Source organism: Anas platyrhynchos, chromosome 5 (genome assembly GCF_047663525.1).
Source record: "Anas platyrhynchos isolate ZD024472 breed Pekin duck chromosome 5, IASCAAS_PekinDuck_T2T, whole genome shotgun sequence".
Classification (NCBI taxonomy): domain Eukaryota; kingdom Metazoa; phylum Chordata; class Aves; order Anseriformes; family Anatidae; genus Anas; species Anas platyrhynchos.
In genome coordinates, this window is record NC_092591.1 from 56,711,631 (window position 1) to 56,735,416 (window position 23,786).

General features: G+C 37.6%; 1 protein-coding gene across 10 annotated transcripts in view; it reads right to left on the reverse strand.

The window, feature by feature from the left end:
• Nucleotides 1-23,786, reverse strand: part of CCDC34 (coiled-coil domain containing 34) — a 111,106-nt gene that overhangs the window by 80,718 nt on the left and 6,602 nt on the right. For 6 of the 10 annotated variants that reach the window (XM_072039166.1, XM_072039167.1, XM_072039168.1 and 3 more), the window contains exons 4-9: nucleotides 12,243-12,401; nucleotides 11,223-11,364; nucleotides 9,478-9,588; nucleotides 5,649-5,815; nucleotides 1,030-1,126; nucleotides 537-590 (exon numbers count right to left, since the gene is read on the reverse strand). In XM_072039166.1, the coding sequence (XP_071895267.1) occupies nucleotides 5,766-5,815; nucleotides 9,478-9,588; nucleotides 11,223-11,364; nucleotides 12,243-12,401 (462 nt within the window). In that variant the 3' untranslated portion in view covers nucleotides 537-590; nucleotides 1,030-1,126; nucleotides 5,649-5,765. The other 4 variants (XM_072039165.1, XM_072039172.1, XM_027458923.3 and 1 more) reach the window with 4 other exon arrangements.

Sequence of the window (23,786 nt, forward strand, 5' to 3'; positions counted from 1 at the left end):
ATCCTTTATATAGGACTTGGATATAACTTACCACTGAATATACACAAAATTAAAAGGAAAAAGTAGCACACTACTGCAATACCTGTATTACAAATAAAGTCAAAATGCTAAGTAAATCTATTTATCTTCCCAGCTAGCCTCTTGGTTGATCACAATGGGAAATAAAATTTGCAGTGCACAACCATGAGTCACCATCCATGCATATCTACTCTGCCAAACAACTGTATGCAGCAAAAGCTTAACTGTAACATAGATGCTAAAGAACAGAATTGTAAGAATAATTAGGCTTTTAGCATCAGTTAAGGAACTACACTTTCCCTCTCCCCAAGGTATTATTCAAACTGTATCCAAACCCAAACTAAAACTGTCCTTACCAAGGTAAAAAGCCTAAAGTATTGTTCGCTCAAAATCAAACTTGCAACATAAAACCATTTGTGTCAGTTACTATAAACAGAATATAAGATAATTAAAAGATTTTTCACAAAACTTCTGAAAAAAGAATCAAAGCACATCATTTTCCAATAGTCAACACTTACCATGAGTATCAGTGATTTCTGTTCCTTTCTTTCCCATATATTCAGGTGAGTGACCTAGTGGAGCAAATGAGAATAGATTACCTGAAGACATTTAATTCCTTCTGTTGGAAGTATTTCGGTTTGCATATATAAGTGAAAGTTCATGGATCAAAGACTTGAAACTCCTATATCTTATCTTCTAGGCCAGTGGCTCTAGAATCATTAGTACTTGTAAGTTATCTTATAAAAACTAAAAATGAAAAATACAGATTTTGACAGCAAGGCCTGAGGGAGATCAAGTACTGTAAATGTATTAGTAAGGAAAGTAAATTAACAATAAATCATCTTTCATATATAGAACTAGACATGAAATAGATCAATATTTTAACTGACTAAATCAAATAACCATTATATGAGATTATGCTTTAAAAGTATCAGAGGTTTATGGGTAAAATTAAAGGTATAAGTCCACTTTTCAAGAGTTTTAAAAGGCATAATGTTGAAGTTTAGTCACCTTACTCCCATCCAAAGGGTTCGATCCTGAAACCTTATACCTCTGAAGCAGCCTTAGAAGAACCCTAACAATTCTATGAGCAACACACCCAGGCCACCTGAAATAACAAAACACAAAAAAAGTAGGAAGGTATTTTTTCAAATGATTTGTTTATTTTGGAATCTCTTGAAATACTACCAGCACATCCACTGCATTCAGGAGATCACATAAAACCTTACCAATTTTCAAAGCCATTCAACTTAACCAATACGGAAACAAGACATTGTAGTCAGTGTTTAAGCATGGCCTTGATTAATAGTTCAATAACAACTTCAGCCTAAAGAAAAACAGGGAAAGGAGAGGAAAGGTGGGGAGGGGAATCAGAGGCACCTGGATCCTAGACTTTCTCCAGACTCTGGTTCCTGTATCTTTTGCATTACTAGGAAATTAAACTAGTATGAGAATTCTTCCCTTGCTAAATTTGTCAGGGTTATATTGCTCACTTCCACTACACCAAGCATGTTAGTACTGTTAAACAGACTTACCCTACCATTTTCAGGGCTGAGGAGAGCAAGAAATAATGCTAAGATTTGGAAAGCCATTTGAAGTTAAGTACCCCCAAGAAAATTAGGAAGTTTTGTACAGTCTATGTCACCTGTGATAGCCTGGAACATTATAGACAAGTGCTAGCCAAATACTTTCATGTTCAACCCTAGATCAATGCAGCAGCTTTGGCATCTCAGTTTAATACATATCCCACTGTTTAGATTCTACTGATGACCTTATCTAAACTGTTGTCATTCACACTTGGCTTGGAATAATTTTGATATAACCCTGACAAACCATATGTAGGGTGTTACAGAAACAATGCTGGACAAGCAGAGTAATTCCTGTGTTGCAGTTAGACACTAAGTATATGTCTATGACATGTGAAACAAATAACGCAACATAGGCACTATATTTTGCCCATTCACAGCTGTAGCCACAGTTGCTATCCATCTTCCATCTTTGTTTCCTGCATCCCTTGCAGTTACATCTAGTACGGAAACTGTTCTTGTGAACTTCATGTCCTTTTACACATTTGTCATGGCCTAACTCAACCTGCTGTGAGCTGTGCTTAACTGGAACAGACATCCTAACGCAAAGAGAAATCCTTTCTGAACAACGGAAATAAAAGACCACGACACAGGAGTTTCCTGGGACCCAAAATCTGTAACTTGAACACAATTTTCTTAGTGAAGGCTGAAGCACGGATTTATGTTGCTATCTTTGAAGGGCTCTTGGAACTCAGGAAGCACAGCCATCTTCCTTCCTTTCTGGGAACTGATCAACATGCTACATAGTTTTCAGTAACTTATTTAAAGATGGATGCACGTGGCAACATAAAGAGGAAACTGAAGAGGTTTCTTCATTCCCTGACCAGCTTCTTAACTAAGACTTACAAATTTCAGATCTGTACAACCATACAAGGCGGCACTGCATAATAGAAGTTCTATTTTCTTTTTTTTTTTTTTTTTTAGCATGTTAATGTACCATACTAATATTAGTACTGCATGCAGAGGTCAATAGCATCAAGCAAAGCAGGAACAGCTATGAAAATAAAGCCAACCCTGCTCAGCCGAAATGTTCTCCTGCCAACTTGCATACATAACCCACAGGTTGGGTCCAAATCTCGCAGTCAAGTCCAAAACCAAGTACCTTCTCTACCAGCCCACTCAAAACTCTGCAACTGACTTCCACAAAGTTACAGGAAGGGATGCCACACTAAGATCTCCTTCCTGTTTTCTTTTAAGGGAGTGCTGAAGGTTGGGAGCCTTTGCTAAGGTACAGCAATGTACTGAGCACAGCAGCTCAGCAGCAGTACAGACAGAAAAGTGCAAAGGTGAGTCAGACTGAAGCGATGGAGAAAACATTCTAGCATCTTTTAACATTCTGACATTGCTGCTTTACTTATTTACAACTTGTTGCCTTAATCCCAAAACACATAACCCTGCATTGCTTAAGTAACACATGAAAGGCAAAGATGCACCTTCCACTGAACCTGTGCGCAAAAGCACCTATTAAAATATTCTTGTCTGTGTTAACCACTTACCATGTTTAGTGCTAGCAATATTGAAACCACTGCACTTGTGACTTCAGTAAAAGAAATCGAAGTCTGAGTTCTTTGTAACAATATCATTAACATAATCAAACCCACCAGCAAAGATAACCACCACATAGTTCAGTAGATTTTGACATCAAGAGCTACAAGTATCTCAGTTTTTGAATCACCCATCCTGCCTATTTTCCATAAATGCAAATTCACCTTTGAATTATTTAGAATCCCTGCTTGATTCACTAAGTTAGACCAAGCAAACAATTAAGTCCAGATACTAAGAAAAACTCCTCTTTTGAAAAATTTTATGTACTTAACTACAGTTAGAAAAGACTGTCTAATAGGTCATTGTAAAATGAATTACTTGTGTAAAAACATGGGCATAACTTTATATATGAAATGGAGGCTATGCTAACTGAACAGGCCTTAAGCCTCTTGCTTCAAATCCAGGAAAGCATGACAGCTTTAGCCCTGCTTTATCAATGATCTCTCTAGCACATTACAAGCTAATCAAGTGTTTATAAGCTTTACTAGATCAGGGTGCTCAGATTTCCTTTTCATTACTGAGTTGAAACCAGGTTCATCATGTTGCCCAGAGGACAGAAGGCTGGAACACTTACCTTTTGACCACAACAATAAAGGACAGAATCTTCCATAATTACTCACAAAAATCTCACAGTGAAAACGACATCTGGACTACTGACAGCAAGTCAAGAAATTATTTTTACAATTTAACATTACACTGGCAAAGGTATTATTCAAATCCGATACGTTTTTTGGTTCAGATGAAACTTTGGCTGCACACCAGAATCGGTAACAAAACTTCCATCAGTGAAGCTGTATTATGTTACATTAATAGGACTACTTCCTAAGAATGCTGTGCTGCCTACAATAATAGTGACCTCTTACCAACCATGTTTTCTTCCCTGATTTCTTTTGATCCACTTACTTCTTGTAGACTTTCATCCCTGAAATATCAGTGTGGATCTACTGACAATTATTGGAAAGTCATGTTGTTTTATGGAGCAACTACACAGTAAAATTTTGAACAGCACAGGCTCACAGGAGATGCAATCCTTCACAGTATGATTAAATGTGGCAGTCTATTTATGACTGACAGAAAGAGAGGAGCAAAGGTTCTGCATACTAGAAGGATGCCGCAGCCAGGATTTGGAAATGGTCTGTGAATTCTTAGAACCAGAAGTACCACAAAAACAAGGGGATGAAAATAAGCTGAGCTTCAGTCATGTATTATTTTAGTAGCATAGGCATCAAGATGCAAGATCTTGGATTATTTCTAAGGAGTAATTCTAGATTCCACAACTTGATCTACAGTGAAATTTCATGAACAGAGAAATCCAGGACAGAACTTGAGAGTACTGAATTCTGTTTAACCTTACAAAGCGTTAACATTTTATCTTTCTAACATCTGAGAAAGAATGGTGTAAATTAACTATCTGCCACAACAATATGAACTTACAGCTTTCCATAGCATATAATCTTAAATTAGGCTATGATGCCAGGAAATTTTTATTTTGTGGTTGATATCCTGTTGGAAAAATTCCAAACATCTCTTCTCTTCTTTGCTCAGCAAAAACAGTGCGTTGATTGAATCAGAGCCAACATGTACACTCATGAACTATCTTGCCTTAACTGTATTTGTAAACTAGTTAGGACAGAACTATATGTACAATGCTATAGATAAGATACAGCAAGGGCCTCATTTCAGACTTCCTATGTAAGTCCACTTAAAGCTGTCTCTCCAAACAAAACATTTTGATTCTGAAGACAAGATAAACCTTTCCACAGAAAATTTGGTGGAGGAAAAACAATACCATCTATGGTTGGAAGAGAAAAGGAAAAATAGCTTTAAACATTTATTACTATGTTCTAAAATCTCTAAATCAGAATTCCGGAGAGTACTTGGCCTAATTATTCTGGCTGGGGCATCTGAGACAAATCTACTAGACTTCAACACTTACTGATATATCCCTATTCCTGAACCAGATATGCATTTAAGATTTATTTAGCCCTCCTGCCTGGGTACAGACATGAAATCATAAAGGATCACTCTATTTATTTCAGCGTAGGAACGTCTGTTAAGTTGCCATTTGTCACTATTCAAGCCAAGAGAAGTCTTGTCAACTATGTGTTACAAAAGAATTGAGCCATGGATTCTTTCATACTCTATTAATATAAATGCTGTCAATACCTATCTTTATGTGATAGGTCATTTTACCTCAAAATAAACACCGTAATGCTTATTTGTTAGAGCATTTACATTGTATAAATTCAAAGTCATAAATATGCACTCATGTAACTAAGTCAACACAACTTACTGGTGGCCAACTGCTATTGCAGAAAAACTATCCCAGAAAATATTAACATAATAGCATAGGGCTCCTCTTCAATGACAGCAGAGTCCTAAAAAATCAATGTAGGTTAAGCCAAAATTCATCATTCACATTATGGTAAAATGCTGTGCCTTCATCTAAATTCTGATGAGAGTGTGGTAGCTTACACAATTGTCTAACTTCTTACTCACATAAGGTATCTTCACATGGGAACGTCAGCAGGAGAGATTGACAACTAATATGCTAATCCACTGGTTTCAGAGCCAATTCATCATGGACTCCTTACAACAGAAGGTGGACGCAGAGTTCTACGTTTTGATGATAATGTGCAGACTCATTCTGTGAAGCCCATATACTCCTATTAAACAGAAACAGAGTTTGACAATCCACACATTTTGTGGATTCCAAATTTCTCCTGTTTATAGTCAAATTAATAACAAATAAATACACAGAATAGCGTACAAACAATAAAATATTTTCTGCCTTTTTTTTTAAAAAAAAAAAAAAAAGAAAAAAAGTAACTTGCAGTGAAACAAAAGCTTTATATACTTCAGAACATCAAAATAACCTATAAATATCATTAAGAGAACACTGTGGCAGTGACCTTGCTAGTTGGTATTGCTTTTCATGAGAACTGCATTAGGCATCTCTAATTCACTTACGTATTAGAATAAATAGGTTAAGTTAGCAAGTAAGTATACTGTTGAGGGCAGTGTACTTGTTGAGTACACTGTCAAGCACAGTAAAGACACTGTTGAGCGTAAGTATCTTACAAGACAGTAGAAGTGAAATGCATCAGATCAGCCTGCGCACTCCCAGTATGTGATAAACCGGTGTATATATTCATATGCATGCATGTGTATATACACAAAATAGTATTAAAAATATGTAGGTCCACATGGAAGCTGTTACACAGGTCTGTTGAGCGTAGTCTGAGTTTTACTAGCAGTGAGTCAGAGTTAGATCCCATTTCTGTACTACTGTCACTAAGAACTAGGGCTGCTGGCAGGAAAACCTCCATCTCCTTCATGGTAAATAACAGCTTGTTCTACGTAAGAAGAATTGCACTCTAAGCCACATCTCAGCTTGAAGCTTGCCTGAACCTTGATAAGCCATCTCTCAGAATTGCATCACTTAGTTATGCTACACGCTAACAGATTATTCTTCTTGGTAATACAGATGACTTAAGGCAGAGACCAAGTTCAGAGACCCAGTAAGAAACACTTTTTAGAAGTACAGAGGCTCTCATTGCCTATTTAGATATGCAGTTATCAACATGGGTGTGTCATGACCCATGTGCTTTTAAGTACATGCATCCTTTTCCAGGACAGCAACAGTTACTGAATGCTTAACCACTCAAGTGAAACTACACAAGACCAAATAAAAAAAAAAGCACTTCTGTTTTATAAAAAAAGATAAGGATAAAATGTTAATACTTAAGTACAAGAAGTTTGGTGGTGTTTTGTTGTTCTTTTTCTTTCAATGATAAGGAATGATTAGGGTAAAAACAACTTAATGGCTGAAACTGTAGTAGGTTCATCAGTCCCCATACTTCATTCTCTCCTTGTTGAATAGTAGTTTTATTATACCTTTAAGTCTAAATACAACGCCATGTATCTATACCACATAAATAAATATCTCTACTAATGATCACATTTAAAAGCATATTTCTTCTATTTCATGTAAGGTTGCTCACAGGAGGCAGAAGACATCCTGTATATTACAAACCATCAACAGTGACTTCAATGATATAGGATATCGTATCCCTATCATATCTGGGCTGAAAGGTTTGCAAAACCCAAACTATGTTTTTCCTTTCTAAATTAATCTTTTACTTCCCTGCTAAATTTTACTAACCAGTTCTCCAAAGTGGATGCTATAAGTAAAAAACACGTAAGTTTTTGGTGCTTTTGGTGTTTCTTTCAGGTAGTCTGAAAAAATGCAATTAGTGCACAGATGTTCTGAGCTTATGTATGAAAGCAACAAAGGGATTAAAAGACTTGATGCATCAATAGAACATGTTGACTCTGGACAGCTGTTGGCATAAACTCCTGTCACCTCTGACACAAAGCTAAATACATCAGAAAGACGGGGTTAAAAAACAATAAAGCATTCCAATCCTTGTGACATATAGAAAAACCTATAGCATCAACACAAACCATAGAATCATAGAATATCCTGAGTTGGAAGGGACCCATGAGGATCATGGAGTCCAACTCCTGGCACCACACAGGTCTACCCAAAATTGCAGACCATGTGACTAAGTGCAAAGTCCAAACGGTTCTTAAACTCCAACAGGCTTGGTGCCATCACTATGTCCCTGGGGAGCCTGTTCCAGTGTGCAACCACCCTCTTGGTGAAGAACCTCTTTTTCATATCTAGCCTAAGTCTCCCCTGCCTCAGCTTTACACCATTCCCACAGGTCCTGTCACTGGTGACTGAAGAGAATAGATTGGCACCTGCCTCTCCACTCCCCCTCACGAGGAAGCTGTAGGCCGCAACGAGGTCCCCCCTCAGCCTCCTCTTTTCCAGGCTGAGCAGGCCCAGTGCCCTCAGCCACTCCTCATATGTCTTCTCCTCTAGGCCCTTCACCACCTTTGTAGCCCTCCTCTGGACACTCTCCAACAGTTTTACATCCTTTGTGTACTGTGGTGCCCAGAACTGCACACAGTACTTGAGGTGAGGTTGTACCAGCACAGACACTACAGTAATTTCTGCACTTTTGTCCTTTCCAGTTGTTTCAGATGTGGTAATTACAGATATGGATAGTAACGTGAAGAACATTTGAAGAAACTGCATTTATTCAGCCTACATAAGAGAAGGCTCAGTGGGGGTTTAAACACAGTCTTTGACCATCTAAACATTAGCCATGGAGAAGACAGGTAGCCTCTTCATTAGGATTCTTGGTGACAGAGACAATGGGCACAAGTTGCTCCAGAAGAAATTGCACCTATATATAAGAAGAAAAATCACCATCATGAGAACATCTTCCTCACTAAAAATGTTCAAGATTCAGATTGACAGGACCCTTGATAATGCATTTGAAAGGTCTGGTTTTCTTTGCAACCTAGACTCTTCCAGAAGAGCCTCCGCTTGTCAGTTCCTCGATCAGCTGTGTCAGGAAGGTCAAGAAGTTATCAATGCACTCCAGAAACTCCCTTGACTGCTGTACTCTGCTTTCTTGCCCTTCCAGCAGATTTCAGGGTCATTCAAGTCTTCCTGTGAGACAAGGGCCTGCAAGTATAAGGCTTCTTCCAATTGTCTTTGAGAAGTGTCACGCATAACTTCTTCCTGATCGAGTGGTCTGCAGGAGATGCCCATTGCAGCATCGCTCAGCTTGGTCGCCCTTTAATACAAACTCTCATACGGTCTCATCTGGCTAATCATCAGTCCTCAGGTAAAACTTCATGCATTGCTGCTGTGCTGTTCTCCCAGACTTTCGTTCCTAAAGAGCCTGTATCCATCCACTGCAGTGTTCCAGCGATGTAAGCTATCCAGCTACATCTCTGTAATCCCAATGCCATCATAGCCCTGCAGCTGCACACAGGCCTCGAGTTTCTCCCCCATTAAGCCAAGAATTGTTTTAAAGTCTGTTATAGCCACCATCTTTAAAATAATCCAATAATACTGGAACACAATCATATGCACAAAAGAACTCTTTCAACAACAAAAAAAATGAAGAAAGCAACCAACAATACTGTAGATTTTATTTGTATTGAGGTACAATCCCATTATAATTAGCTAAATATGACTTCTTAAAAAAAAAATATAAGAGCCACTAAATAATAAGGTTATTGGTCAGTTACCTATAAATACAAAACAGGTTCTCAAAAAAAAACCAAACACGTTTGTACATGTAACTTGACATTTATGCCCCAGTTTACTCAAGCTCATAAGAATGATTTTGCTTGCCATACTACAACTGCTTTCTATGCAAGGAGCCAACACGAAGGTTGTTCTTGGGCTTACAAATTACTATAGATGAAGACTTATGGGATTGACAAGATACAGGTCTCTTACTATTCTTCATGGTAAGAACACTGTCTTCCTTTGGAGGAGGCACATACACTGGTTTCCAAGGAATGGGGTTGCAATATGCTGGAGCTGGATATGAATTTCCATCAGGGCGCCCTAAAACATTTAGAAAAAACACATAACTAAAAAGGAATATTTATGCTACAAGCTTTATAATGCCAGCAGTTATAAAAATTATTTGACTAACAAAGACACAACTGCATCTTAAAAGGTACATCACGTAATTCAAATGATTCAGAGATAAACCTTCTACCTTTCTTTTACTGGCACATTTCTCATCTGTGTTTAAAAAAAAAAAAAAAAAAAAAAAAAAAATCAGGTCGAATTCTATGCAACATTCAGAATGCTCAGTCTTCTGTAAACTTAAAAAACGTGAATGTAAAAAAACTGGCTACCTTGTATTATTTCAAAGCAGTTATAAATATGACTTCCTGTCACCATGTATGTAAAATTCACTTATTTTTCCATGTTTGCTGAACTACGACTTTTCATTTTAGTGAGGGGAAAAATATGTTGGTTTTCCATAATTACATTAATAACCTGCAATTATTAACCTGGGGGCCCACAAAGCAGTATCAGAAAGCCTAAAATGTGACTGACAGAACATATTGCTCTATCAGTCATGCTTGTCTGTAGTGAAATTCCAGTGCACTATCACGATGTTGTGTAAAACAAAGTCTATAATGTATTCTATTGTGTGAACACAACTGAGTATGAATTTTACATTTTTTTTTTAAATCAATTTAACAAATGATTGCAGCTGTCAGGAACTAATGAGGTTCCAAAACAAAACATGAAAGCAAAGTGTATCACAACCTATAAACAGATGTAAGCACAAGAGCAACTGGTTGTTCATCTGCTACATCCATTTCCTTAAGCATTCGAAGTCTGAATATTTTCTGTTATAAATTCAAGTAACAATGATTTTAATTCTGAGCAAAAAGAAAGATGAAAGCATAGATTTTTGTTGTGTTTGTTTGTATTTAAAGGAAATTTAATTAAGCACTCAAATGTAATGTGCAATACTATTTCTTACAGCACTTCAGCTTTTGTACCATGTGGGATTGCAAAGAAGAGACAAAAATCAAGTGAGGCTCTCAAAACTCCATACCAACTATCAGCAGTAGTCTCTTTAACACTTCCCTTTAAAAGTAAAACAACAATAAAACAAGACCAAGACCACAGACCCAAGAAGGTGTGATACAATTGCAATGCTAAATGCAAAGTGTAGCTAAGAACAGAGGATGATTCTGTGTCTTCTTTTTCAGACAGGACTTCTGCCAGGCTTCTGTTAATTTTTGTATCTCAAAAATCTCCTCTTTTCAAACACAGATTGTGGTGCAATAAGAAGGCACACGGCTCCTCTAACACAAACATTGACTTTACAAGGATGCTAACATAGCTGATACGCTTTGCAGGAACCAGTAATCGGCTTTGGTGATTCTTATGCCTGATAAGGAACATAATGAGATCAAAATCAATTATAATTTGGTATGCAACATTATTGTCTTCTCAAGTAACATTCTTTTCCTCCAATAAATGGCTATGAAAAATGTACTAATGACTGACTGTAAAAGCTTCTCTAACTTATACCATATGGGATATTCATTCCTACGTGTCAAAACTATGTATTAGATGAAATTCTTAAACAGGCTTCATTTTACATTGAAAGATTAGAGAGAAGGAACCGCAAACCTAAGCCACTACATATGGGTAGCAGGAATACAAACCTGTAGATTTCCTATGTGGAAAGCCATAACCATTTAAAACAGGGCGTGGTTTATTTCTAGCATTATGTAGCCATTCCTGAAAGATCTTCTCTGATCTCTCTCTCTTCTCCTGCAGCTCTGCTTCCCTTTCTTTTTCTTTTTCCTGTAAGTACAAGAAATTAAAAAAAAAAAACAAAAACAAAAAAACTAATATGTCTACTGACAAAGCCCTGTACAATATACAAAAACAGCAAATAAAATCTTTGCAGATTCCCAGGCTGCTGAATATATTTCAATTATGTTTTCATATATGAACACATTTTCCCAAAAATAGAAAAGTCACTTTTTTTTCTTTAAGTCTGAAAAAACACACAATCACATCCTCACCACCACCACCCCCTCTATATTAATTTGGGGGCAAGGGAGCGGGAAGCTTGCAAAATTCTTTTGGAAGACCAATACATGATACAGAGGAATTTTGGATGATTTCTGATAATGCAGCTTTCTTATAATTTGGTGTAGGACCTCGAAGACGCTTACAACAAGTAAAAGGTCTTATGAAGCTCCTATAAAAATAAATAGCTGATTAGTTATTAAATATGAAGTAACACTAAAATAAGGGCTCCTAGCATCAGATCGGTACAGACAGATAGAAGGGAACTTTTTTTTAGTTTGAAATACATGAAAGTATAATGACCAAGATAATAGCGGTACTGGGATAAAAACGCCCAGAATGCTGCTTATTTTCTGCCTCAGCTGAGTAATGAAGATATACTCTGTGGTTGGCATTTCTATTTCCCATATCACACGTAATGACTGTAGTGGATTTGCTTGGCTTTGCAACAAAGACTACTAACAAACGTGTTTAATATACATCATGCTTTGTTGTCCATACCTCAATGTCTTCACCGCACTAAAAAATATAACTTTTGAAACTATTCTTAACATACAACACTCCATCTGATAAACTCCAATCAATTTAATCAACCAATATATTTAACATGTCAGGTAAACCTATCCAAATAAATAAATAATTAATACCTTCTCTCTCTTCTTCTTTTCTGACTCTTCAGCTCTCTTCTTCTTTAACCATTCTTTATACTTTACTTCAGCCTTTTCTTGTAGCTGCATTTTTTCTAGCTCCCTTGTGGCTTTTTCTGCCATTTCCTTGCTCTGTTTTCGTTCCCTTTCCCTTCTTTCCTACATGAAACAGATAAAAGAAACAGAATAAAATTTTTCAATATATTTCAATGGGCAATTATTTTGATGAATAGTTTATTATATAATTACAAATAAAAATATCATAAACCTTGAAAAAAATCTTATTGCTGTCTCTGAAGACAGAACCTATTCATCACTAGCTGCAGATAAAATAGTTTTAAACATATAAACTTGACATAAAACATGATAAAAATTGACTTTCTGGATTCCCTATGCTGTTATGTTTTATTTCTTCAAACATCTTTTAAAAAACTTCAAACACTTCTCAGTATTTCTGGGAAAGAAATATATGTTGCAATTCTTGACAAACGTTTTCATTTTAGATGAAGAAATCCACTTTTCAGTGAACCTAGAGCAAACTCCAGTACCAAGTGGAAGTCAAACTGCTCCCCCTTCTAAGAATAACTGAGATTATTAATGTGCAGATTTTCAGCACACTTAAGCATAAATGGATATGGAAAATAAGAAGTCCAAATAAGAATCCAGTTCATACATTATGTTTTCTACATTTGTGATACTTTTTCATTTATTTGCGTATGAAATTCACCTGTTTGTCTACAGGATCCTCCTTTTTACCTGCTGAAATAGAAAATGAGAAAATACGTTGGATTGGTGAAAAATAACAGTGTGAAGTGAAATTGCTATCCTTATAATTTTTAAAATACAAAACACAGAAGTGTCATTACTTCTCTGTCTTTTCCAAGTGTGTGAATCTAATGGCATGCGATGTTTTGGGAACCATTCTCTAGGCTAACAAGCACATACTGAAGGGCTCTTCTTAATCTGGAGAGAAAGGCATTTTCAACTGAAGACTAACCATACCTCTCACTTCCCTGTCTGGCAACCTTTTTGAAATGCCTGGGATTCTGCTGGTTCAGTACTACTACTGCTGCTTAGCTTACCTGGCTCTGAAGAACCTGTGATACACACACAGGGGCAAAAATCTTTACTAGACAAGCTGTACACATGACTTGGAGGAGAGGCAGAAGACTCAATATGAAACATATTCCATTTTATAGAAAAGAACTGCCAAATAAAGATATTTTTCTCTAAGAAATCTTTTTCATGTACGCTCCTTGCTAGTAAGAAGGAGAATCTGAACTATTTTGACATACTTCAACAAATTTTGACTATATAAAGGACATATGCAGCATAGTTGGAAATTACTACTTCTCATAATTACTACAGTTGGCAGTATGGAAGTACAACTGCAAAGTAAAACAAACTGGATGTCTTCTTCAGCAAAAAGAGGAAAAACATTTACCAAAATAAAAAACAAAAAAGGGGAAAGAAAAACATGCATATATACTTCCCTTCCTGTCTCACTTGTAAACACAAAAAGATCACAGAATCACAGAACTGTAGGGGTTGGAAGGGACCTCGAAAGATCATCGGGTCCAACCCCCCTGCCAAAGCAGGTTCCTTAGAGCAGGCTGCCCAGGTAGGTGTCCAGACGGGCCTTAAATGTCTCCAGAGAAGGAGACTCCACAACCTCCCTGGGTAGCCTGTCTTTCACACGTTGGTGCGGAACTTCCCATGCTCTATCTTGTGACCATTACTCCTCATCCTGTCCCTGAAAACCACTGAAAAGAGGTTGGCCAAATCCCTCTGTCTCCCACACCTCAGGTATTTATACACATTGATGAGATCCCCTCTCAGTCTTCTCTCCAGGCTGAACAGCCCCAGGTCTCTCAGCCTTTCCTCACAGAGAAGACGCTCCAGGCCCCGTAACATCTTTGTGGCCCTCCGCTGGACTCTTCCCAGGAGATCCCTGTCTTTTTTGTACCGGGGAGCCCAGAACTAGACACAGTACTCCAGGTGAGGCCTGCCTAGGGCAGAGTAGAGGGGGAGGATCACCTCCCTTGACCTGCTGGCCACGCTCCTTTTAATGCACGCCAGGATCCCATTGGCCTTCTTGACCACCAGGGCACGCTGCTGGCTCACAGCCAACCTGTTGTCCACCAGGACCCCCAGGCCCTTAAAGATAGAAAGCTTGATCTCCCCTCTTCCCCGCTTTTCTTCCAGAAAATTCTGTTTTCTTCTGGAAAATGCAGTTATGCATAAAGAAACAATAGGCATAAAACTGGAGCTGGGGACCAGCACAATTCTCTTGTTCTGGTCTAAAGTGGGTATTTACTGGGTCAGTCCTTGTCCTGAGCAACAAAACTTGTCAGTACTCCACTAAAGCAGCATTATACAAAAGAAAAGTTCAGCTTATATTGCCCTGCAGAACAATAACTCATTTCTGCCACTTACTGGATGAGGTGCAAACCCAAGGCCAATAACTACATTTTCTCTCAAAAGTGTTTGCTATTTTTATTATAAGAATATACTGGACAATAATATTTTCATATTTGAAGCTTCATCCACACTACATGAACTTGTCTTGATAAAGAAGTCCTTTCAAGCGTAACCTTAGCTTACTCTCACCATTCATTTCCTTGTAAAGTGCCATGATGTTAAACTGCACTCTTCTTATCTAAATGAGCCAGATTACAGAATTACTTGCATTAGCATGCCCCTATCTGCGTTGGGCACTACTAGAAGCAATAGCACAGTGTTAACAGCAGCAGCTAAAGTATGCATCAACTGGTTGTTTTTTTTTTCCTTTTACAAGATATGCCTTACTGACTATATTTGCCGTAACCTCTGGGGTACATTTCTTCACTACAATGGTACATACAGGAGCCCTGTATGATGTACTCTTGTTGTATGTTCTCATCTGACAAGAAACTGTTATTTGTGCATGCACTGCACTCGATTTCAAAAAACGACTGGCTACAAAACCACATTTTCTCCTTGTATATTCTTTTTTTCCATTTCACTTCTAATAAATTCTGGTGAACATCAGCTGAATCTGTTCTGCAACACAAGGAAAACAGTCAGACCTGAATACACACCAATTTCAATGCATATTCTGCAACATAAAACTCCACAGAACTACTAAAGAATCGAAGTCTTAATAACATGACTTCACAGCAGGGTTTGTAGAAAAGGCCTGTACACGTGATAAAATTACTGATTACAACTAAGACCAATAAAAGAAGAACTTCGTTTGGGGGAAAAAAAAAGAAAAAAGAAGAAAAAATTTAAAAAACGCTGAGATTTTGAAACATTTCCGTACTAGTAAAGAATGGAAATGATTTTTCCTAATATGAAGAAAACTCTTTTTTGTTTAAATAGGTAAAAAAGAAAAATCACCTGGTTTTGGTAAGTTATGTAGATCCTAAGTAACATCTACATGAAAAACAAATAACCAAGTTTTTCCTCCTTCTATAATGCATCTTACTCTCTTTTATTGAGAGCTGCTCCTCTGTCCCTTCATTACCAAATATTCCCCACTTGCATCTCTCAACAACTCCTATTTTGAGACAATGACAGTCTGAGACACACAGCAAGCATTATGGAGATAAGAGACACATGCTAAGACAGTGAGTTAAAGTCATTTGCAAAAAAAAAAAAAAAAAAAAGGGCTCACAAGGATTTCAAGTCTTTTGTTGTTTGCTAGCTTTTATTTATCAGCACTCTACATGGAATTTGAGTGCCTACTGTAACATTAGATTACAAAAGTAAGGATCTTTCAAAGCAACAGCTTTTAGCTAAGGGTTATACAACAAGCAAAAAATAAATATAGGAGAAAATTTAAAAATGGGGCCCTTCCATACATAAGGGATTTATATACTATCGACAATATCTAAGCAGAAAATAGGCTAAAAATCTTTCTGAAGGTTGTAATTAAAGGGGGGGGGGAGCTTCTTAGATAACAAATCTTTAATCACAATGCTTCAAATGAGTCCAGCAGTTTAGCAACAATCTAGGCTGTCCCAAAGTTAAATAAAGCCCTATGTAAACAATGATGTGCTGTGCATACTTGCATATTACCATGAAAGCCAAAGCTATTGCTAAATTTTTCTTCCGATGAGACACCCTGAAGATTGGGAGACTCCCTATAGGATTGCAGACGTTGCAGCTGCCTAGAAATTATTCTGCAGGCAAACCAGAAGCGCTTCCTTTTTCTCTCTAGGAGAGAACAGCTTCTCCTTCATACAGTTAGTGTACACCACATTCTCAGCTGCTTTAATAACCTGCTTCATGTCAAGCTCCTGTCACCCCAGCCTTGCCAGCTTCCCTCCAGCCTCATTACTTTCCCTTATACAGTCTATCAAAAATGCCAGGAATGTGCATATTAATGTCTATGTTCTTCAATCCTCCCTTCACTCCCCTTCCACACTTGGGGGGGTGTGAGGGGGATTTAATTTGTTTACGCTTGGTATTGTCAGATCGGATTTTTAAAATTCTCTTTGATCCTTTGTTCCAAACAGACATGATCTGTTCAGCAAACCACTAGGAAATTTACATGCACTTTAAAATACGATTACACATATTACATAAATTAAGGTATCGATTGTAAAACATCCAATTACTCACTGCAAGAAAGGCTTGTTCTCCCACCACCCCACCCAGGCACATTATTAAGGAGAAAGGATACAAATCTGGCCTGCAGGTTCACTGCTCTGGGCTGAGATCCTATCGAGCCTATGAACATAATAAAGACTGGGCTAGGTCACTACCTGGAAATGCGCCACCCAAAACAAACCCAGCCATCACACAGAGCAGGACGGGTGACTCAGTGGGCAGCATGTGTCTCACCACGTCAGTACCAAATCAATGTCTCAGCGGCACAACTATGAAGCTCCTAAGAAAAATCACATCTGTGTATATGCTGAGAATTGTCAGAGGAATTTAAAATTTGAAGAAGCATCACACTTTATTTAGTATATCTGCCTTCTATCAGGAAGAATTTCCCAGGCAGAAAATAGCCCAATTAGCACTGCAACAGAGACAACATATCCAGCTGGAAGACAATCAATAAAACATACAGTCCTGTACTTTTGTATTAACAATTAAATGAGAGGCTGAAGAGAGGGACAAGTGCAGAGCTGCTATGTGTTCTGCATTTTCTATGCAGTGTCACAACAGAAGAGTTGGAACTAGATGATCTTTCTAGGTCCCTACCAACCCAAACCATTCTGTGATTCTACGAACAGAAATATTTCCAGAAATTAGTGTTTTGTTTTGTACGTCTAAGATACTTCTCACAGCAATCGTTTCCTGTGTCCCACTCTGCAGAATGTAACAGCATTTTTCTTTTTGGACATTTCTCTTTTCTATTTCACAGCTGTTTGCTCTGACATCTTAGCTTCCATATTCTACCATAATTTTATGCTGATAGTGAAATATAGGAACCAAAATCAGAACATACACCCAAATTTCCTCATTTATCCTCACAGCAATCCAGAACATCAAGCACATTTAACAATCTCGGAAACATCGTCATTCAGCCAACTGTTGTTATCTTTGTAATTTAGCACAGCTGAATTTTCCACAGCTCAGTCACCAACCCCAGCTCATAAAAATGCCTCTATAACCTCTCTATAATCTGGTGGCCTTCTGTGATGGGGTTACAGCATGGTGGTGATAGGGAAGAACAACTGACGTAATCTACCCGGACACGTGCAAAGCATTTGACACTGTCCCAAATGATAACCTTGTCTCTAAATTGGAGAGGCATGGATTTGACGGAAGGGCCATTCCGTGGGTAAGAGATTGCCTGGATGGTTGCACTCAAAGAGTTCCACGAGTTCTACAGCTCAGTGTCCAGGTAGAGACCAGTGATGAGTGGTGTTCCACAGGGTTGGTGTTGGGACTGCCTCTTACTTAACAACTTTGTTGGCAACACGGACAGCAGGACTGAGCACGCCCTCAGCAAGACTGCTGAAGACACCACGCTGTGTGCTGCGGCAACACGCTGAAGGGAAGGGTTGCCATTCAGAGGGGCAGAACCTCATGTGAACCTCATGAAGTTCAACAAGACCAAGTGTAAGGTCCTGCAGCTGGACTGGGGCTATCCCAAGCACAAATACAGGCTGGGCAGACAATGGACTGAGAGCAGCTCTGACAAAAAGGACTCGGGAGTGTTGGTTGATGTGAAGCTCAACATGACTCGGTAACATGCACCTGCACCCCAGACAGCCAACCGTATCCTGGGCTCCATCAAAAGAAGCATGACGAGCAGGCTGAGGGAGGTGGTTCTCCTCCAGGAGTACTGCGTTCAGCTCTGGAGACCCCAATACAAGGACATGGACCTATTATAGCAAGTCCAGAGGAAGACCATGAGGATGATTCAAAGGGATGAAGCACATCTCCTATGAAGGCAGACACAGGGAGTTGGGCTTTTTCAGCCTGGAGAAGAAACAGCACTGAGGAAACCAAACAGAAGTCTTCCAGTACCAAAATGGGGGGAGACACAGCCAGGACAGCTCACCCAAGCCGACCAAAGGGTCATAACATATGATGTTATGTTCAGCAACAAAAGCTGAGGGAAACAAAGAGGAGGGGGAGAACATTTGGAGTTAGAGCATTTGTCTTCCGAAATACCTATTAGGCATGATGAAGCCCTGCATTTCATGGCTAAATGTTTGCCTGACTGTGGGAATTAGTGAATCAACTCCTTATTTTGTTTTGCTTTATATGCGTCTTTTGCTTTACCTGTTAAATTGTCTTTACCTCAGTTCACAAGTTTTCTCGGTTTCACCCTCTTGGCAGGATGGTGACTCTTCCACATCCTGCCATTAGGAGGGTGGGTGAGTGGGTGGAGGGAAGAATTAAGTGAGAGAACAGCTGTGTGGTGCTTAGCCACTTACCAGAGCTAACCAACAACAATGTATAATGTATTTATATGTACACTATGTATATACATTAATCAAATTCTCTAGATATTTCTAGGTTTATATTCTATTGGTATTCCAAGAGTGAAGTCACGTAGTTAGTAAAGGTGGATATAACAGAACATTAAAATATTAAATAGAATGTAGAGGGTGAAGTGCACTGCATCGATGTTTTTATTTAAACATTTAATTTTTTTTTAAATTTAATTTTTTTTTTTTTATTTAAACATTTAATTTTTTAAATGTTTAATCAAAAAAATGTTGTCATCATCCCTTACTTTTAATCCTGATATTTTAATCTGCATTAATTCATTAGAGGTTCTTCTATGAGAATGTTATAAAGAATTAAATGGTTATATCATTTCATAAACATTTCACAGTTTATGCATCCATAATGTATTTCTCAAAGCCTCTGGTACTTTGAGTTGATAGCAATTAATCAGTAAATCAGAAATTAAATGTAGCTAATTATGTAGCTAATTTAAGTGTTCAATCCCACAGTTGTTGAGAAGAACCATCAAACCACATCTGTGGATCACAAGTTATGTAAAACAGAAAAAAAAATTAAAAGAAAAAGAATTTTCTACTGTCAACAACAAGCTTTCTATTCTGTGGCAAAACAATAGAGAGTAGCTCGTGTATAAAACTGGGGTTCTTCTGACAGTCTTGTAAAAACAGCACCCTTGACAAGTGGGCAAGTCTTAAACCCAGATTATCAAAAAACAAAGAGGTAGGGACTGTGTCACTGTTTACATGAAGATAACATAATATCACATTGTGTGAGACATCTATAATCAAAACCATCCTCAGGTCTTTCCAGAAATACCAGGAAGAGGACATAGTAAGGAAGAAAGGGAGTCTGGAAGACAAAGGGTTTTTAAACTCAAGAGTTCTGTGTACTGCTCCTCATTCATGGGAGATGAGGTTGTGGGAAAAAGGCTACGTACGTCTTGAATTCAGAAACTCCAGGGCAGATGAGGGAAAAGACAAAACAAAACAACAACAAAAAAGAACAAAACACTAAACTGGCATCAGACAGCAGCTTACGTATTTTCCAAAATAGAAGAGAAGCTTTTCACTAGCATCTCCAAACTTCCACTGAGTAGAATACAGGGAGTAATGAGGCAGTAGAACCAGTGTCTGGTCACACTGTGAAGGAACTTGGAATTGAACCATTTTGGACAAATTCTGAATAGTGGTGATCTTCAAAGGAAACACTACAAAAGAAAGCATGAATGAGTGATCAGCTCTGAACACCTATGACCTCACTCATGACATTATTGTTGCTCATTTTATACTCAGCCAGTTTTGTAATCACATGTTCATCCATCAAAATATAGATAAGAAAGCAAAACCCTTGGAAGGATCACAGATGGAAATCCCAAATATTTTGGAGACATTAAAGCAGTACTTTTTTATCTTCCTCCTTCAACTGTTATTTACCCAAGTCTGCAAATCATTTGAGCATCACCTACAGTCACAAAACTATAGCTCTTATTTGTCAAGCAAGAACACATTTGACAAGATAGAAGTTACAAAGATGCTGTTATGGAGAGGAGATTTTCCATACGTATCACACGTGGAAGTCTCCCAGTCCCAACCCAGTCCCAATGATTCAAAGATACGGGCTTGCATTTTTAACCTTAGTGGTAAACAATGATTGAAGTTAACTGATCGGTTCATCATCTACTAGGAGTCAGTCAGCATATAAACATGAACTGACAGACTTCAAGGGTCTCCATGTCTATTTTTTTAATTAAAAGTTCTAGCAATTCTTTACCTCTTTCTTAATAAAAATTAAAATTAAATTTAAAAACAAAAAAGAAACAAAAAAAAAAACTTTAGCTTCATTCCACTAGGAAAGGGTCCTTTCTTGGCCCTCCGAAAACATTTATCTTTCTGTTTGTCACTAGTACGGGAAACAGAGAGCTGAGTATTAGCTCAGAATGCTTCCACAAACTGCTTGGATTTAGTGCTTACACATCGTATCAGCACGTTAAATGATATAGTAACAAGAAATATACCCAGCTTTTGCAAAAACATTTAGCTACAAAAAGCAACGCAGACAACACAGACAAGGAAAAGCTACATATAAATGGATTTTCAAAATTAGTCCAGTACTGAGTCTGCTGTTTCTAAGATTTTCAAAGGTTTACTTTTATATATTTTAAAAGTACTACTTCAGACCTGATTACTTCCACTTTTAAAATTCTTCAATTTGAACAGAAGAATCGCGCATTTTCAAAGAATTTGGAAGAATGTGATCAACCAGTGAAATCAGGTAATTTTTCCCTCAAGGACTGAGAGATAATAAAGAACTATGAGAAGGACATTTACAGGCTTTCAAGATTGTACTGATAAAATTGAAAATGACAGAGGAAAAACATCTTTTCTATTAATGTAAAAAGTGGGCGAGTGAAATTCTCTACAGTTCTAGACTTACACACCTCTAGGAGAATACACAAAAGCAGTGACTGACTTTAAAATAGGACCATAAGCAAGTTGTTGGTACAGTCATCACAGATTTGAACTGCTTTAGGAGCTAATACAATTACATAAATATATACCTACCACATCGCAGCTTAAAATGAGCTGATGTTTTAAATTACTTCACAAAAATACATCTTTGTACTCAAAACCTAATAAAATTTATGTATGGCACAAGGAATTACAAGCTTTGTAAGCATGGCTGCACTGTTTCAATCCAAAATAAACTATGCATATATAGGTCAATTTTACCTCTTAACAACTTTATTCCACATAATGTTAACAGATTTACCCATCTGTGGTTATCAAAATGTAGAACAAAAATAGCAATGAAAAATACAACAAAAAGTACAAGAACGAACACACATGGAGAAAATAAGCTTTCACAAGCGCTAATTCTAACCCGAAGAAAGAGACAGTAGGCAGTTTTCAATACTTATTCAAGATTTAGATCAGTGATGAGATGGGGGAAATCAAGGATGTAGATTTCTTTCTTTTTAAGCTTCACAGTTCGACTATGAGTTGCCTACACAGAGCTCCTTACAAACTAGAGCCTAAATACAGCAATTAGCAATCAAGCAATCATTTTAACATGCCAAAAACATTAAGACAGACTCTAACGGCTTTGCTGATCTAAGTTCAGTTCCAAATACCACTCAAATCCCTGTCAAAATAAGGCTTCTTTAATAATGAAAACATGACATTGAACAACTTCACTTGCTCAACATTTATAACCACGCATACCTCATTTTTATCCATAAATGTAACAGTAACGGAGAAAGAAGTTTCAGTAATACGTACAAAATCCTGCTGGTTTCATTCAAATTTTCTTCTGGATTCAAAAATATGTCTGTAGATACTTTTAGAGTTAAAATTTTTTGACCAGTATTCCTCTGACTTGTTAAAAGATAGAGCTCTATTACAGCTAAAACAGAACAAGTCAGACAGACAATTTACTGTCTGCCCACAAATGACTCAACCTTAGGAGACAGAGAATGTAAGACTATTTTTGTCCACCAGAGATCTAGTATCTTAATGAAAATTGAAAAGGCATTAGTAGAACCAGGATAACACCCGACAGCTTATTTTATTAAGCCTTTACTTCCTGGTAAATTGCAAAATTTTGTTATATTTGCATACATATTTCACAGCTTAAGATGTTCTTTGATAGTTCATATTTCAAAATATCAGTTCTAGTTCACTTTCAACCTTTAAAATCACAACAGCTATTTACATAAAAGTTTATTAAATGCTGATGACACCTTTATTTTCAAAAATAATTTATGCAAAATGACTGGAAGCGTATGAAAACTTCACATCACATGTTTTTAAATAGATATTAAACAAACAAAACAAAACAAAAAACAGTGACTACCAGTAGATGAAATTGATCCTCAAGTGTTGCTTCCTAACCTGACATGACCTGAAAAGTCTGTCAGATCACAACTTACTTCGCCAACAAAGTGCAAGAAATCTGACTTGACAGACAGAAAAAGAGCAGAATGCTTCTATGCAAATACAGCGATTCTAATTCTGGCATAAACATCCCTCACATTCACAGTACAAAGATTTTTCCAGCAGTATTCTGCAGCTGCCCCAAGATTTTGTGCTCAACATGAAGGAAAAAGTTTCATGTACGCTCAAACATCCCTTACTTACTTTCTCAGTATAGTATTCAGCTATGGGGAAGGATGATAGATTTGCAGAGATAATAAAGGTAACATCCCTGAAAGGACTGCCTCCTGTAGAGTAAAGCATTTTCTACAATTTACACAGAAGGGTAAGAGTCAGGGAGGTATGGGAGGGAGGGAGGTATGGAAGGGAGGTATGAAAAGGATGAGTGCTTAATGCTTATCTCAGTGAAGAATACCGTGAATTTTGCCCTCAAGAAGGAGCAGCTTTTCGTGCCTGTAGAAGGAAATAAAGAGAGCTTTCCCAAATAAAACACGCACACACATTCCTCAAGAAAATCATAGCAAGTATTCATGAATCCAACCTTAAACTTCACATGAAATCTTCATGCAATTTTAAACGCATCCTTAGCCACTGAATTGACATGCTTATCCTTCAGTCTGTGTTCAGATCCACAGGTAATCTTGCAGAAACCTGAAGTGGTGAGGACTATGTAACGCACATGTTAATATTCTAA